Source organism: Aythya ferina, assembly GCF_964211825.1.
Source record: "Aythya ferina genome assembly, chromosome: 3".
Classification (NCBI taxonomy): domain Eukaryota; kingdom Metazoa; phylum Chordata; class Aves; order Anseriformes; family Anatidae; genus Aythya; species Aythya ferina.
The window spans coordinates 100,440,596-100,455,967 of record NC_140298.1 but is presented as its reverse complement, the minus strand read 5'-3'; the positions used below and the strand labels follow the sequence as shown (position 1 = coordinate 100,455,967).

The 15,372-nt window shown below is 34.7% G+C and overlaps 1 protein-coding gene across 6 annotated transcripts in view; it reads left to right on the top strand.

Annotated features, from left to right (window-relative positions):
• Positions 1-15,372, top strand: part of MYT1L (myelin transcription factor 1 like) — a 361,112-nt gene that overhangs the window by 285,689 nt on the left and 60,051 nt on the right. For all 6 annotated transcript variants that reach the window (XM_084515353.1, XM_084515350.1, XM_084515351.1 and 3 more), the window contains exons 10-14: positions 995-1,102; positions 4,302-4,513; positions 10,388-10,635; positions 12,922-13,158; positions 14,915-15,036. In XM_084515353.1, coding sequence (XP_084371479.1) covers positions 995-1,102; positions 4,302-4,513; positions 10,388-10,635; positions 12,922-13,158; positions 14,915-15,036 — 927 coding nt within the window. The remainder of the gene's footprint in view (positions 1-994; positions 1,103-4,301; positions 4,514-10,387; positions 10,636-12,921; positions 13,159-14,914; positions 15,037-15,372) is intronic.

Here is a 15,372-nt window from a genome sequence, read left to right as displayed (position 1 = left end):
CTGCAGATCTAGGACAATGAGGGAGGGCTGAGGGGAGCAGTCTGCAGTCTGTGCTCACCTCTTTCTGCAGCTTTTGGGGCATTTTGCTCTGCTTCATTTTTATTTTTTTTCCCTTTCGAGAAAGGAACATCTGGGAATGCGCTGATTTGCCTTTCATTTTAATTTCTTTTCCTGTGGAGAACACAGAGAGCTGCGGTCACATAAGTGTTCGATAGACTGTGACAAGGAAAGAACCCCCTCCATTGTCAGGTCACAGGTTTTTACAGCTTCACTAAGAGCACCATCTGCTGGCATCAATATACTTGTTTTTCAATGTTCTAAATCTTTTCCAGAAGAATCAGGCATATTTTAGTCACTTTAATAATAGTACAGCATTTGCAAATTTAATTGAATTTTAATTCAAGTGAAATTTCTTTTCATGTTACATCATCTACTATTAGGAAGCATACCTTAGTACTTGAAATTCATGAACAAACACTAAGTATAACATATATGAGATGTAGATTTAGAGACCCTAGGCCAAATTTTGCACTCATTTATATGCCTTGCAAAAAGATTGGAGTTAATGGAGCTGAATGAAGTGTGAAGTAGCACAAAATTTGGCCTAAATGGTACTGTCATTTAATCATCTTCAGCAGCCATTTCATTGGCAACATTTGTAGATGTGTAAAGGTCACAAGTCTGCTAACAGAGCTGCACAGTAGATTTCAGGTTATATTCTCCTCTCTTACTGGTATGTTCACTGGCTGACATCCATAAATAATCTACCCATATACAGTCAGAGAAGAAGAGCAGTTATAAGATCTACCATGCAACTTTGAAAACAGAAGAAAGGAAGTCTAGAGAAAATACATATGACCAAAAAGCTTTTGGAAAGTCTTTTCCTTCAGATTCTTCCTGATGCAGGCTAAGGAGGAGAAGGAGTAATTGGATCAGTGCTATAATGTGAAACTACGCAGGACAAGACAATTAAATTTCCTTTCTGTAATTGCAGCCTCTCTGGATGTCCTATTGCTGCAGCAGAGAAACTGGCTAAAGCTCAAGAGAAGCATCAGAACTGTGATGTGTCAAAATCAAACCAGGCATCAGATCGGGTTTTAAGGTATTAGAAATCACTATAATACTTATTATTATGCAGAATTCATCACACATTCACCTAATCTGAGAATTTATATTTATATACTTTGTATATACATATATATCTCCTTTAAAGAAGAGTTAGAATTAGGGCTTCTGGATCCAGTTCTCACAGAATATATTTCCCACTCAATTTACATGGGGGAGGGTTGGTAATTATTTTGGCAAATACATGTAAAGCTGAAAAGCTCATTTTTGTCTTAGGCATTGTTTGGTGTAAAGATGACTGCTGGAGTGCAAAGTCTAAGAACAATGTGAAAAAAGTTGGTATCTTTTGGGAATAAACTAATATTTACCGGTAAGTCTTGGTTTTTTCAGCAGGCTTTTACTAGTAAATATCAGTTTAAATTAAACCAGAAGCCCTATTTGCATTACCAAAACAATAGTAGACCTTTTGATAGGACACGTGGAAAAATGACGTGTGTAGCTTAGATTCCAAAATAAAGTCAGATGTAGTTCTTTGTCTCTGTTTCCCCACTCACTGCCAGGAAGGATGGAAAGAGAGAAAAATTGTCCTAATTTTTTTAATGGGAAGGACCTTGAACCAGTTTGACATAATTATACCCATTTTCTTCATCCACATAGGATTCTGCATTTATCCAAAGCTGTATCCAGCTTTGTGCTATTGTCTCTTCTTTTGAGATATGTGGGTGGAAAAAATATTGTTTCTAAGGAGTGTGAAGGATACATGTAAAGGGACTAGACCTCTGCATGATTTTACAAGCCTTATATTGATGATGCCCCAAGAGCTGCAGAATTTCTCCATGGATACTGAGATATTTGTGGGCTAGATTAGGTACATCCCTCTCAGCTGTTGTGAAGAACATGAAGGAAGTACCACAGCTTTAGTTCCCAGAATTTCCTGCTGATCTTGTAGGTTTCTTCGTATTTGGATTTAAAATTTGATAGGGTAGCTTAAAATGAAATTTTTTTACTATATTAACATTATTCTTTGCATATTCTCTTAAACTTCATCTAATCTTGATGACCTTTTCAAAAAACAAAATACACCAATAAAACTAAGAACACAGAATTATGGTTCACATCTGCAGAATATTTTTTGTAGAGCTTATTGACCTTTTTTATGTTCCTCGGATTATTTTTGATGGGCTTTGTTTTAACTGTCCCTAATTCAGGTTGTGCTATTTTTCATATAGCATCCCAGACAGTTTTCTTAGAGAAAGGTTCTTTAAAACCTGCTAATAAAAAAGACCTTTTGAGGGAATAATATAATTTCTCACTGATGGAAAAAGGTAAATGAAAAATGCAGTGTTTTTTAACACTGCTGATTAGAAGTCACTGAAGTCAGATGCCATACAAAGAAGGCAACTGCTCAAAAGCTCATCTAGTTTTCTGGCAAACTCCCAAGGAAGTTGCATAGCAGTTTTAACTTTGCTTGTGAGTCTGCCCTGTGTTTCAAATTTTATAGGCAGTTCACCCAAAGCTTTCATCTTATCTCCTGCTTTCCCTTTTACCATTAAATCATTGAAGTATTTAAGATGAAGAACTTGGGAGTTATTTATAATATTTACATGCAGTTGTCTGATGGAGAGAGAGATGCTCCAAGAGTAAATCTCGCATACTTGTCTTCATGCCAGTTTCCATCCCACCTGCATTTAAAATTTCTTTGGAAGAAGTCAAATTCATAAGACTTCTGTTCTGTAGAAATTCTGGTTTTACACTGAATGTGCAGGAATTGAGCTGCATTTTTTTTTAGCTAAGTGTAGATTATCTTGAGGTAGGATCAAAATACTATTAATATCAGCTCATTGTGTACATGTATTTTGGAGGGAAACCTATCTAAAGAAATGAGCATACATAAGTCAAAAGGAATAGTATGAATAATATGATTTTTTTGGCTGATCTTTACATACACATCCTGACTAAATTATATGAAAAGAATTCTTCCAGAAAAAAAAAATATATAGATAGATAGATATAGATATAGGTATTCAAAACTTAATTCTTACTAGCCACCACATCCCGTTTTGTCAGCCAGAATGATGATTCTTCTCATCTTGACTGAATTTGTGATCCTGTGAATGTTCCTTCTATTTTCTCTGTTTATAAATGCAGTAGAGAAAACAAAAGAAATAATAATAATAAAAAAATAAAAAAAACAAGCTTGATGATTCTTGATTCCAGAAGAAGCACCTCAGGTCTGTTGTTCATCATCTTTACCTCCTGCTAAATGCAGCAGGTAGACATGCATCACTGTGTAGCATTTGCTTCATTTATATAACACTTTCTTACGTAGGTAAAGCATGCAGGATCTGACCTTTATTTACTTGCTTTATACATTGAGAGATGATGACTTCTGTGTCCACATGCAGAAGACAGCGTGACAGTGGAGGAGTTCACTACAGCATTCCTTCACTATTTCAAAACTTACTTCAGTGACCTGAAAGATCAGTTGGGGCTTTTCCTGGTTATCTTCTCTGACCCTAAAGGAAAGAGAAATTTAGCTGATAGTTTTGTTCTGTATTCATTCACAGAACCTTCCTTCATGCATGTATCTGTATAACGAGAGTTGCAGCTCCTGCCAGAAACTTTCATTTAAGGGTTAGCAGGATCTGTGAGGCAGTGGCTCAAAGTCCACAGAGATTGTGAGAATCTCATGTGTATTTCTCAAAATTAACCTGGATCTGTATACTGAAGAATGAAACAGGATGAAACAGGACTAACTCTTTTGGAAAACATACAGGAAAACAGCATACAACTCTGTTGAAAGAAATTTAGAGGAAACTCTATTGATTAAATAGAGCTTCCACTGCTAATTTTTGGTTTTGACATTTAAAGAAATTTGTCCAAACTTCTCCTGTTGGTCCACTTACCCCTTTTTGTTTCAACTCCCAAAAGTGAAAATGTTTGCTATGTGATGCAATTACATGGGGAAAGGGAAACCCTGAAGTATTTTAAAACAGAATTTTAAAATAGCTACAGGATACATTTAGTGGTATTAGAAATAGTTTTGTCTAGGCTTTGTTCAAGAAAATATATATTGTTTGTCTGCTGAAAATAACCAAACCAAGCAAATGCAATAATATATTGCTGTCTCTTGAGTACAAGAAATAACTACGATTTTCTAATTTGAGCTATAAATTATGCACAAACACATTAAACTGAACTGCATCTAACAAACTTTACATATCTTTAATTTCTAGGCCCATGTGCTTTGTTAAGCAATTGGAGATCCCTCAGTATGGCTACAGAAACAATGTCCCCACCACCACACCCCGCTCCAACTTGGCCAAGGAACTAGAGAAATACTCTAAGACTACGTTTGAATATAACAGTTATGACAACCATGCCTATGGCAAGAGAGCCATAGCTCCCAAGGTGCAATCCAGAGATATATCCCCCAAAGGATATGATGGTAGGAGGTGCACACTCTTATACATGAGAGACAAGTTTGCAGTTAATCTTGTTGTTGTATATGTAAACTTCATACAATTAAAACATGTTTTCATGTTCATATAATATGAGGAATGCTGTCATGTGTAAGATATTTTAAAGGCTTAAAAAAAAAAAAAAAAAAAAAAAAAAAAAAAAACACTGTTGTTTTATTCGGTTCTTGCTTCACAATTGTTGCACTGGCAAAAGAACACCTCCAGCTATTAAGCTCCTGGGATGTGTTGAGATTGCAATAAAAGCTGAATAATAGAGCTAGTTCTTGTGGTGTAGGAGCAGTGTGTTATGTTGCCATCTGGGAGACCTGGCCTCATGGGTCACATTAGTATTCTCACTTCTGTACAGTAGGTCAGGTAACTCATAAAGATAGCTTACTTACTCTGTGGGGACGTGGAAGTAGAAAACCTGTATCTCGTTGCACTTTCAGAAATCACTGCTACTTATTTAATGAGGCATTTCTGCTCATTTTGTCTTTGTGAATACACCTGTTGAATTCTCTGGAAAACCTCAGTTATATGTTTAAAATTAGGCTAAACATGACTTCAGTTTAGGAGAAGAAAATGGTGTCCATCAGGCAAGAGGATTTTTTTAGGGAAAAAAAAAAATGAACTACATCATAAAGAATATAGGAATTGGATTATAGCTCTTGAGGACTTCAAGATTTTTTCAGAGCAATACAAGTTATATATATAATAATAAACCAGTGCCTTTATCTTTTTGTTGTCATTTTTAAAATATTTTATGCTACTCACAGACTACCATAGGAAATTTCAAGCAGTTGTCAGATTTTTGTTTAGAAAAACAGAAAGAAATATACTATATTGAACAATTTATGCTGACATATGAATGCAGGCTCTGACATTCAAAAGTAGGTAAGTGGAGAAAAGGAATATTTTTACAGATCCTGCCTTCATGTTTCTGATATTTTGGATTTTTTTTTTTTCTCATAGAATCAACAGGCAAGTTCTTCCACTATAGCATAAAGGAGAAAGGCAACACATTTTTGAATAAAAATGCCCTTTTTCCTTCTCTCATACACTCATCTTATTTGCCTATGTCAGAATAAGAGCTTGAACATTATTAAGGGTAATGCAGTAGCTCTAACTGCAGTTAGTAACCTAATGATATAAGGTAAATATAATAAAAAATGAGATATTAACTCTTGTGTATATGTTCTGTTTACTCTTACAGAAGGGGAAGAATCAGTGTATAGGTAGTGAACCCGTGGATATGCATAATTATGGATCAAATTACTGATGTTTGCTTTAAGCAAGTAATATATATTTTTCCTCATTTAAGACCCCATTTAAGCAAAGAATTAAAAATTACACCTTTTTTTTTTTTCCAAATCATCAGAACTTGAAAATACATGTTACATCAAATACAAGTTCAACAGTGGCCTTAAAAAATGAAAGATTAGGGTGATACTGCTGTCTTTCTACACTCTCATCTTCCTTTGACATAAATAAGTATAATAATAATTTTTACTTGAGAATCTTGCTAGATTTGTACAATATTGTTTCACTGCCCCATTTTCTAAGTCAGAGAGGACTGAGGCACCCTGATACATGTGATTCATGCTGGTACAGCAAGTATATGTTGTTCTTTTATACTCAGAACAGTTAATGCCAATTACAGCTGGAGCAGGTTGTTTGCTAAATAAAGTCAAATTTCCTATGGATTTACTCAATATCACACACTCTGCAGCAGGTGGCATATGCTGTAGCTGTTTCCAAGTTATGTGTGTGCTGTTTGACCATGCTGACATGGTCTCAGACACAGAACATCATTTGAGTTTTTCTTTGTACCCAATCAGTGATATTCATGAAACCTTTAGGATCCCCCTGTATTTAATATTGCACAGCCACTCTGTTGTGTTCATCTTAAATATGCAAAGGGCTTTAAAGTTCCTCAAGAAAATCACCTAAAGTCATAGAATGATTAACTAAATTCTTGGCACCAACTTTCAATGGATCTTGGATTTTGATGATAACTACTGGAAATAACTGAATATGAAGGTGATTTCAGGAAGACTCTCTTCACTTAAAAGAGCCACTTTTCCACAAGAAATTTTGCAGTATTTCTAGCTGATTTTGTAGTCAGGTGTAAAATAAATTATGCCAAAGCCATTATGGAGGTACAGAGAGCACACCTATTATGTATGGCAGCAAACACATTTATATAAGAACAGATTTAGTTCTGAAAAGTCATACTGAAAAAGCTGAGAGAAAGTCAAAGTTATCTGGAGTACTTTTAAGTATGCAACAGATTATTTTTTTCTGACCATATAAGATGAGACAAATAGTATGAGGATATGAAAAATCAATAGCCTTGTGTTTCAATCTTTTTTTAATTGTAAACAAGCGTTGTATTTTCATCATCAGAGAAAAGGATTATATGTTCAATAGTGTGTGGTTGTGAGTTACATGAACATAAATAGCTCCTCTGGATTCTTTTCTTGATTTTTTTTCAGTAATTTTTTTTTTTTTTTAAAGAAAGAAAGAAAAAGAAAATGAATACATTATATTGTGAGATAGGATGCTCTGATAATTGTTTAGGAGTAAGTACTGCTTGTGTTTGTGGACTTGCTTTGTCTTTGATAACATTTTCATGGTGGATCACATCTTGGGTTTACTGGGTTTATGGTATACAACAACAGAGATAAGAACATCTAGACTCAACAGGCAGAGAAGATAGCAACTGTTCCAGTTTCTCAGGTGATGACAGGAGCTCCTCTCTTCCCACAAACAATACTGGGACCTTCTATCAAAACACTGAGAAAACACTAAGGGTGGGATTCATTTGACCATGTCTAGAATTTTACAATGGGTAGCACCTCTGTCTGAGCTAGTCACCCTTTTTAAATCCATGGAGGAAGATAGATGCTTCTTTGATGCAATTGATCTCCTCCTGAAGTACTTATTTAAAACTGACCAGGTGAATCACCACCTGAAAGTTCCTATTTTTTTCCATGCTATTAGAGAAAGCCTGAAATGACTAGGTCAGATACCTGAAATTAGGTGAGATGAATCTGTCACGGTGAGTCATAAAACATATTGAAACTGTAATTAATTTATGTAACAGATTCCACGTTTAGGCAATACTGAGGATGAGGGTGGCTGGGTAAAATTTAATTCCATACCAAATACCTGAGTTTAGTTCTTTAAGTTGTTGGGATCTCTTCCACTCTTACGTTAATTAGCAAGAGGAGCCTGTAGATTTAGAGTGGTTCTCTGTAATCAGCCCCAGGGCATGCTCAGTGGGAGGCCAGCATGCTGGATGGATATGCAGCTGGTTAGACTTGCGTCTATTATTTAACAGGAAAAACATTTTCCACATTTGGTTTCACTGCTGGATCATAAAGCATAGCTGGACTGCAGATCTTCAAACCTGGTGCCACAGAGTTGGGCTACTAGCAAGCAGAATTGCCTGGTATTGAAACAATGTAGTTTTCCCTTCCTTAGAAATGGACTTGATTTAATTAATTATGAATTAGTCATCTTTGTTTCTTCTGAAAAGCTATCATGGAATGAACAGACTGGGCTATGTGACATGTTTTAAAATGTACACTTATAGTAAATATAAAATGACCATGGCCATGTCTCTCCAAGTTTTGCTTAAATCATTGGTAATCTAAAATCTAGCAGTTGTGTAGCATGCTTATAGCACTTTACACCTTCAAAGTATTATGCAAGTAAATCACAACACAACTAAATTTTAGAAGCAATTTTATATTTATAGGGAAAATGAGTTCAAGGGATAATATAGGTCGACCAAGGCCACAGAGGAGTCCGTATCAGAGCATGCATGAGTTTCTGGTCCTATCTATAAAGCTGCCTGTTTCCCCGCCTTTCTTTAGCACACATTCTTATATATATGATTTCCAATATAGCATGTCTCTTATGCTTGTTTAAATGTGACTTCCTACAAGACTAACATTTTTTACTAGTAACAGAAGTCTTATTTGTTCATATGAATTTTGAAAGATATTTCTGATTTGACAAGTTCAGTGGTACAGGGTGCTTGCTGTGTTAACACAGTAAAAATTGAATTATTCAATTATTTTCTTCCTGAAGTATAGGAAAATTCTTGTGTCTTAGATACAATTGCAAAGTAACAATGGATAAATGCTGAATTTTTAATGACCACCACTGACTACTATATTAAAGATGAAACTCTGGAGGAATTGTTCACAGGTTTATTATTAGTGGGTACTCTGCTAGAGTAGTGCTACTATGTGTTCAAAACAAAGAAAAGTGATGAATGTTTAGCATTCATTTCACTTAAAAAAAAAAAAAAATCACACCCTGTGCATTATGTGGCATTCCTGAGAAAACTCCATCTGTTATGAATTAAGTGAAATGCTATTTCCTTTACAGTAAAAATAGTGCCATGATTTTTTTCAGTTTTGTAGAGAAAGAAGGATGACATAAGCTCTAGCAGAGATATTTTGCTTTCAGATTCTTCTTTTGAACCCTGCCTGTCTACCACAGCGGCCTGTGGTTCACAAATGGGCTGTGCTCATGGGAGCAGATTATTATATGTATGCCTGCTCAGACAAATACACCTGAAGAGTCTGGCATTTAAATGGAACCCATCACAGAAGAGCTCTAGCTAGGGTCTGACCTTTTTTTGTATAGCTCTCTAATCAGCATGCTAGTTGGTTATTGTTATACTGTGCTATATGGTATGATCTCTGCAGTATATATTTCTCTCTAAAGGGGAAATAGTCACTGTAATATCCATGTATGTATCCTCTGACCTTGACATTTATTTTATATGAAAATATATAAACGTTTAGATTTAGGAGACCAGACAACACTTTCTTGTATTTTATAGAAATGCTTTTAAATAGTTAATTTGGGAAGAAGGTTGAAGAAATAAGTGGGCTAATAGGACTGTTTTGCAGTACTATTGTAATACATTTGGCTGCAAAGAGTAGTTCTTAAAAGCAGCAACTGTTCTGCATTGTATTTAAATGGGATGGAAGTAAGCTTTGTCAGTGTATTAGTGGTTTCTGTCAGCCAGAATACAGCTGAGTGCCGCTGTCCTCAGTGAAAGCAGGAGTGAGTATGTTTGGCCTGCATTGTTTCTACAGAGTTGTAGGCACTTGAGATGCTTGAAGATGGGGTTGTTTCACTTACATTTGTTTCCATTTATACTGTCACTGCTTTTGCCTTTGTGAGATCCGTGGTGTGGATCCAGCTTCCTTCTACTTTCATCATGTTCTCTTCCTCCTTTCCTTTCTGATGGCTAATGTGGTGTAAGAAGAACCTGTTAGGAAATGTGAAGTGTTTAAGGACATACGGTTAGCACTTTGGCCCGGAGACCCAAGCCCATTAGCTTTATAATGGGCTTGTTCTCCAGTAGCTCTGGGGAGTCTAGGCCTTACAATTACATTTGCTCATGTAACTATGAAAAAAGTCCTATAATGTTATGGTAACATGTTGCTCTTCATTAACGAAACTGAGTGACCTGAGCAGATCCTACCTTCTGTCTGACTGTATACGTGGGGTAAAAGCAGTGTTTCTTTGTGTTTTTATTCTTTTCTAAATCTAGCCTGTTTGTCAGAATAATTCATGATCACATCATACAGATTTGTGCAGGAGGTTATTTCATACAAACTCACATGTTTAGCATATAAAATCACAGACAAAAATCAAGAAATACAGCCATCATTCTTATTGCTTTTTTATTATTTTTTTTTTGGTGGGGGAGTGGGGTGGGGACATGGTTACTGTTGTTCATTATAAATTTCACCTCCAGCAATTTGTTTTTCTTTTCACTTATGCAGAATGTTAGTTCTTTTGAGTCATCCTTGTCATATTTCTTCCCACAGCTAAACGTTACTGTAAGAATTCAAGTCCAACCAGCAGCACAACAAGCAGTTATGCCCCTAGCAGCAGCAGCAATATGAGTTGTGGTGGAGGCAGCAGTGCCAGCAGTACCTGCAGCAAGAGCAGCTTTGACTATACTCATGACATGGAGGCAGCGCACATGGCTGCTACTGCTATTCTGAATCTCTCCACCCGCTGCAGGGAGATGCCTCAGAACCTCTCCACTAAGCCTCAGGATCTCTGTGCAAGGGTAAAAATAAGTAATTCTGTTTGTTGATGAAGATTCATCTTTTCTGCACTAGTTTTGTGCCTTTGATAGAAAGAAGCTTTAGTACAGCTTTAGTACATCTTCCTTTTTATTTTTTTCATTTTCCTCAAAATTAACATAATGTGGTGGCTCTCTTAAGCAGGAAAAAAAAAAAAAAGAAAAAAAAAAAGAAAAAAAAAAAAAAAAAAAAAAAAAGAGAGAGAGAGAAGTATCTCAGGAAATTCCAATCTATAAACTGCTTATACTGATAACATGATAACATGTACTTACTCTTCTCCCCTCCAGCCCCCCTTTTTTTAAATTTGTCTCAGTAGTGAGATCTATAATTATAAAAGATGTTTGAGTTGCTTAAGTGCTCTTAATTTCACTACAGAATTTTTTGCTAAACACTGTCTGATTCATACATTTTATGAAAATATTAAGATTTAATGATGTAATTTCATTTAGAAGCCTAATGTTGTAAGATCTTGTAAAAAGAAAACTGTGGTACTTGTATGCTATGTGTGCCTGTGATATTGCAGTTCTTAAGTCATTGCTTAAGACATTTGAAACAAACAATAAATCCTCCTGTACAGGTGACTTCAAAGGTGCTGAAAAATAGTGTAGGGTCACTGATGATTTGTATGTTCATAGTTTTAATATATTATGAAATTAGAGACAAAAATTATAGATGTTGTTTTTAAGCTTTATATATAAAGAATCACAGAATCACAGAATCAAAGAGAAACAGTGCACTATCAACATTCATTAAAGAGCAGAATACTCATTTTTGAATTACAAACATTAACTTTTGAGTCTGATAGCTGTTGAAAATGATTATTTAACATGCACCAGCAAACAGTACAGTGCCTATAGGATACCACTAGATGGCTAAGTAGACAGATGCAGTGCAGAGGAAACGTTTTTGGTGTGCTTATAGCAGAGCTTCTGAGCTGGCAGACATGTTCTGTTCTTCTGCATATAGACAAAGGTTTTCTTGCCCCCATTGTGCAAAGCCGTTCATAACAAACTAAACCCTTAACAGTAGGTATTAGTAATAAAACATAATTTAACCTGGAATGGTTCATGACTTTTTTTCAAATGCTTCTTTTTACATTAATTTATTTAATACTGTATAGGAGGGAAATCTCTTTTTGGCATGTAAACAATATGGTTTTATCAATGCTATGGAAAAAGCTGGAATAAAATCTTTATTATCTTACATGTCAAAAACAGAAGGGGCCTCTTTCCTAATGTTTAACCCTATGTCAAATGGAATAAATGATTCTAAGAGGGGATTGTCAATTTTTTTTTTTTTTTTTTTTAAAAAAAGAAGGGTTGCATTCATGGTGTTTTTGTTACTTGAGAGAAAGTTGCTAGACTTATGAGGAGTCAGTAGCATTTACACCACTTTTGAAACCAAATTTCTTGTAGAGTGTTTTATTTCTGAACAAATGAGGGATTCTTTGTGGGCACCTTTATTCTATTTGCTCTTAGTTTTTTAAAATTCATTTTCATTTAAGATGTCTTATTTCCCCTCATCTAATAAAATGGAGAACAATTGTTTGTTTCTATAAAGGGAAAAGTCAGAGCTTGTACTCACAATTTCACAATACTTCAGTTGCCACAAAAATTGTCACAAATATTCTTTTACCCAAATTTATTGATTATAAGAGTTAGTATACAAAATGCCAATACAATTGTATTTGCAGTGAAGGAACTGTGAAATTTGTAGGCATTTTCTCTTCCTAAAACCAAATGGTGTCCAAAAGGACTTCTTTGGGTACCTTACAAAGAAAAGATTTCTTTTTTTTTTTTTTCTTTTTTTTCTTTTTTTTTTTTTTTTTTCTGAACACCCAGACAGGTGACAGGACTGGAAACAAGAATTATGCAGATGTTAACTCACAGATACTCAAGATATTCACCTGTCACAGAGTAGACCAAGAACAAAAATACAACAACAAGAAAATATCTTTAGATATTTCTCATTTTCACCCCAAATTTTGCACCTGTTTTCTGGGTGGCAGGAGAGTGTAATGAAGACTCGTCCTGTTCCCCCAAATATCAGATTAGCCATTCAGGAAGCAATCTACTTGAACAGCATTAATGTTGTGTAACAGCATCATGCTATGTGTGGGAGGGGGCTCAATGCTTACAATCTATTCAGGAATGGAAAAGTGTTTTATCATTCTGTTAGGCAATCATATATACTGAAGAACACAAAGAGGTAGCAGTTTAGCAGTTTTAGAGTGTGAAGCTGAATTAACAATATTTTTCTTATTTTAACAGAATCCTGATATGGAAGTCGATGAAAATGGGACCTTGGATCTGAGCATGAATAAGCAGAGGCAGCGAGATGGTTGCTGTACCATTTTGACACCATTGGAGCCAATGTCACCACAACGGCAAGCTGTGATGAATAACCGGTGTTACCAACTGAATGAGGGTGACTGCTGGGACTTGCCAGTGGACTACACTAAAATGAAGCCCAGTAGGATAGATGAAGATGATTCCAAAGAGATTAATGTATGTCTTTTTCATCTATTAGTTCTCATTGTAATCTACTTTTTGTAATTTGTTGCATTTCTGAAAATTGAAGGGAAAGAGGAAACAATAAATAGGTGATAAAAATTGTGGTTTTCTACAAAAGGATCTCTGCTAATTAATCTTTAGAAATATATCATGCTGGCACACATCTGATCTGTGACTAAGTTCCATAAGACAACATTTGAACCATGAATGTGAATCATGTTTTCTAAACAGTATCATCTTGATAACAAACATTTTCTTCAGTAAAGATGTTTTACTATATCCAGATTATTCTACTCCATATAAGCAAGTTGACATAACCATGCAATACCGGGATAATCAGCTCTCAAGGCAAGATATTCCACTGAATTTGAAAACCATAGACAACATGCTGAGTATTTGAAAGGATGTATTACTTAGATATCAATTTAAATAAAAGCAGCAGAGTATATAAACTTTCAACTATTTTAGCTAATCTTGTAGATTACTAACACACTTCTGATAACTCTGTGTGTGAAAAGGTCTGTATTAATGAAATGCTTAGTTTCAAGAATACGTACAAAGAAAGTATATTAGAAACTGGTGTTACTTTTCAATTTAGATACTAAGAAAACAGCAAAATCCTTTAAACCGAAGAGGCAAATAAGGAAAACAAGTTAGGGAATTTAACTTAGAATATGTAGGATGTGTTCTGGTGTGAGCCAAAACACTGAAAAAGTCTGCTGAAAAGTTTTAATTGAATTGAAATTGTTCATCAAGCTTCAACCCTTACCCACTCGCATAGTTTACAATACTGCATTCAATATAATTTGGACTTTGAGAGACTTCTGTAGACTGTTCTTTGTTCTTTGTTTGTTTGTTTTGTTTTGTTTTTGTTTTGTTTTGATGGTATAAAATTAGGCTAACTATTTGTGTGTGACTTACCTCTTGCCTATTTTAATTAAAACTTAAATCTGTTTTCCCAAACTTTGAAACTTACAATAAAGAAGCATTTTCACTAGGTATACTGAATACATTCTACTTCCAGTGTTAGTCACAATTTTGCTATTAATTTCACTGAAATTAGGAAATCTGTCATTATTAAGGAAATGCGAGGTAAAACATACAGTATGAAGTGTTTATCAGAGCAAGCAGATCACCACATTTCTACTATGGTGTTTATAGCACCATCTTCAGGAATCTCTAAATCAATGCATTCAGCCACTTCATTCCTGAAATAGATGCTTTTGAATTTCTGAATACACCAATAAAGTTAATTATAAATTATATAATTATATAATTTTCCAGACTTTTATTGAGGTTTTCCCCAAATTGAAATTCTGTGAGCAGATGTTAAGATTGTTCCTGTTTCATCTTTGACTTGTTCTAAAATGTTAAAAAATATTATTTAAGATGGCTTTTTGATGCTGCATTTAGTCTTTTTTCCTGTTCCTCAATTTTTCAGTGACTTTAGAAAAAAAAAATCAGTTCTTTTCAAGGAAAATATTATGACAGTTATATAGAAAGCTGGGTTTTGCCTTTTTTTTCTTTCCTAATAACATAACCTAATTAATTTCTATATATTGTGAAGTCTGCATAAAAATGTCTAAGTACTATTTAAAGGTTTAATAGGTGAAAGTATATAAAATAATTTAGTTATTTTTTCTCTGACAGACTAGGTTAAAGAAGGAGATAGTGTTTGATGACTGTGCTTTATTTTATGTAAGTTGTAACATCACCTATTTGAAACTAATTCTCATATATTTGCCGGTAGCCAGAAGATTTGGATCCTTTCCAAGAGGCCCTTGAAGAAAGAAGGTATCCTGGTGAAGTTACAATCCCAAGTCCTAAACCCAAATACCCTCAATGCAAAGAGAGCAAAAAGGATTTAATAACGTAAGCATAATGTGAGGTGAAATTATTTTTCTCCTTTTAAACTTTTCTCTCTTTGTCTTCTTTTAAACAAACGAGTACATATACGCCTTGCAGTATGAGCATGCAACATTTGCAGCATATAAATGTTTCAAACTGCCAGTTAAGCAAAGTGAGAAGCTAATGTGTATTTGCTTGTTCTTAATGATGCTATATTGTATTGAGACGCCATTTTCATTTAATCCTGTTCATTTTGCAGCTTTTCGATTAGGATGCTTAAAACCCCTTGCAGTCATTGCAGCTAAACTGGAAACAATGAAACTTTTAAAAGTTTTTTTTTTTTTTTTTTTTTTTTTTTTT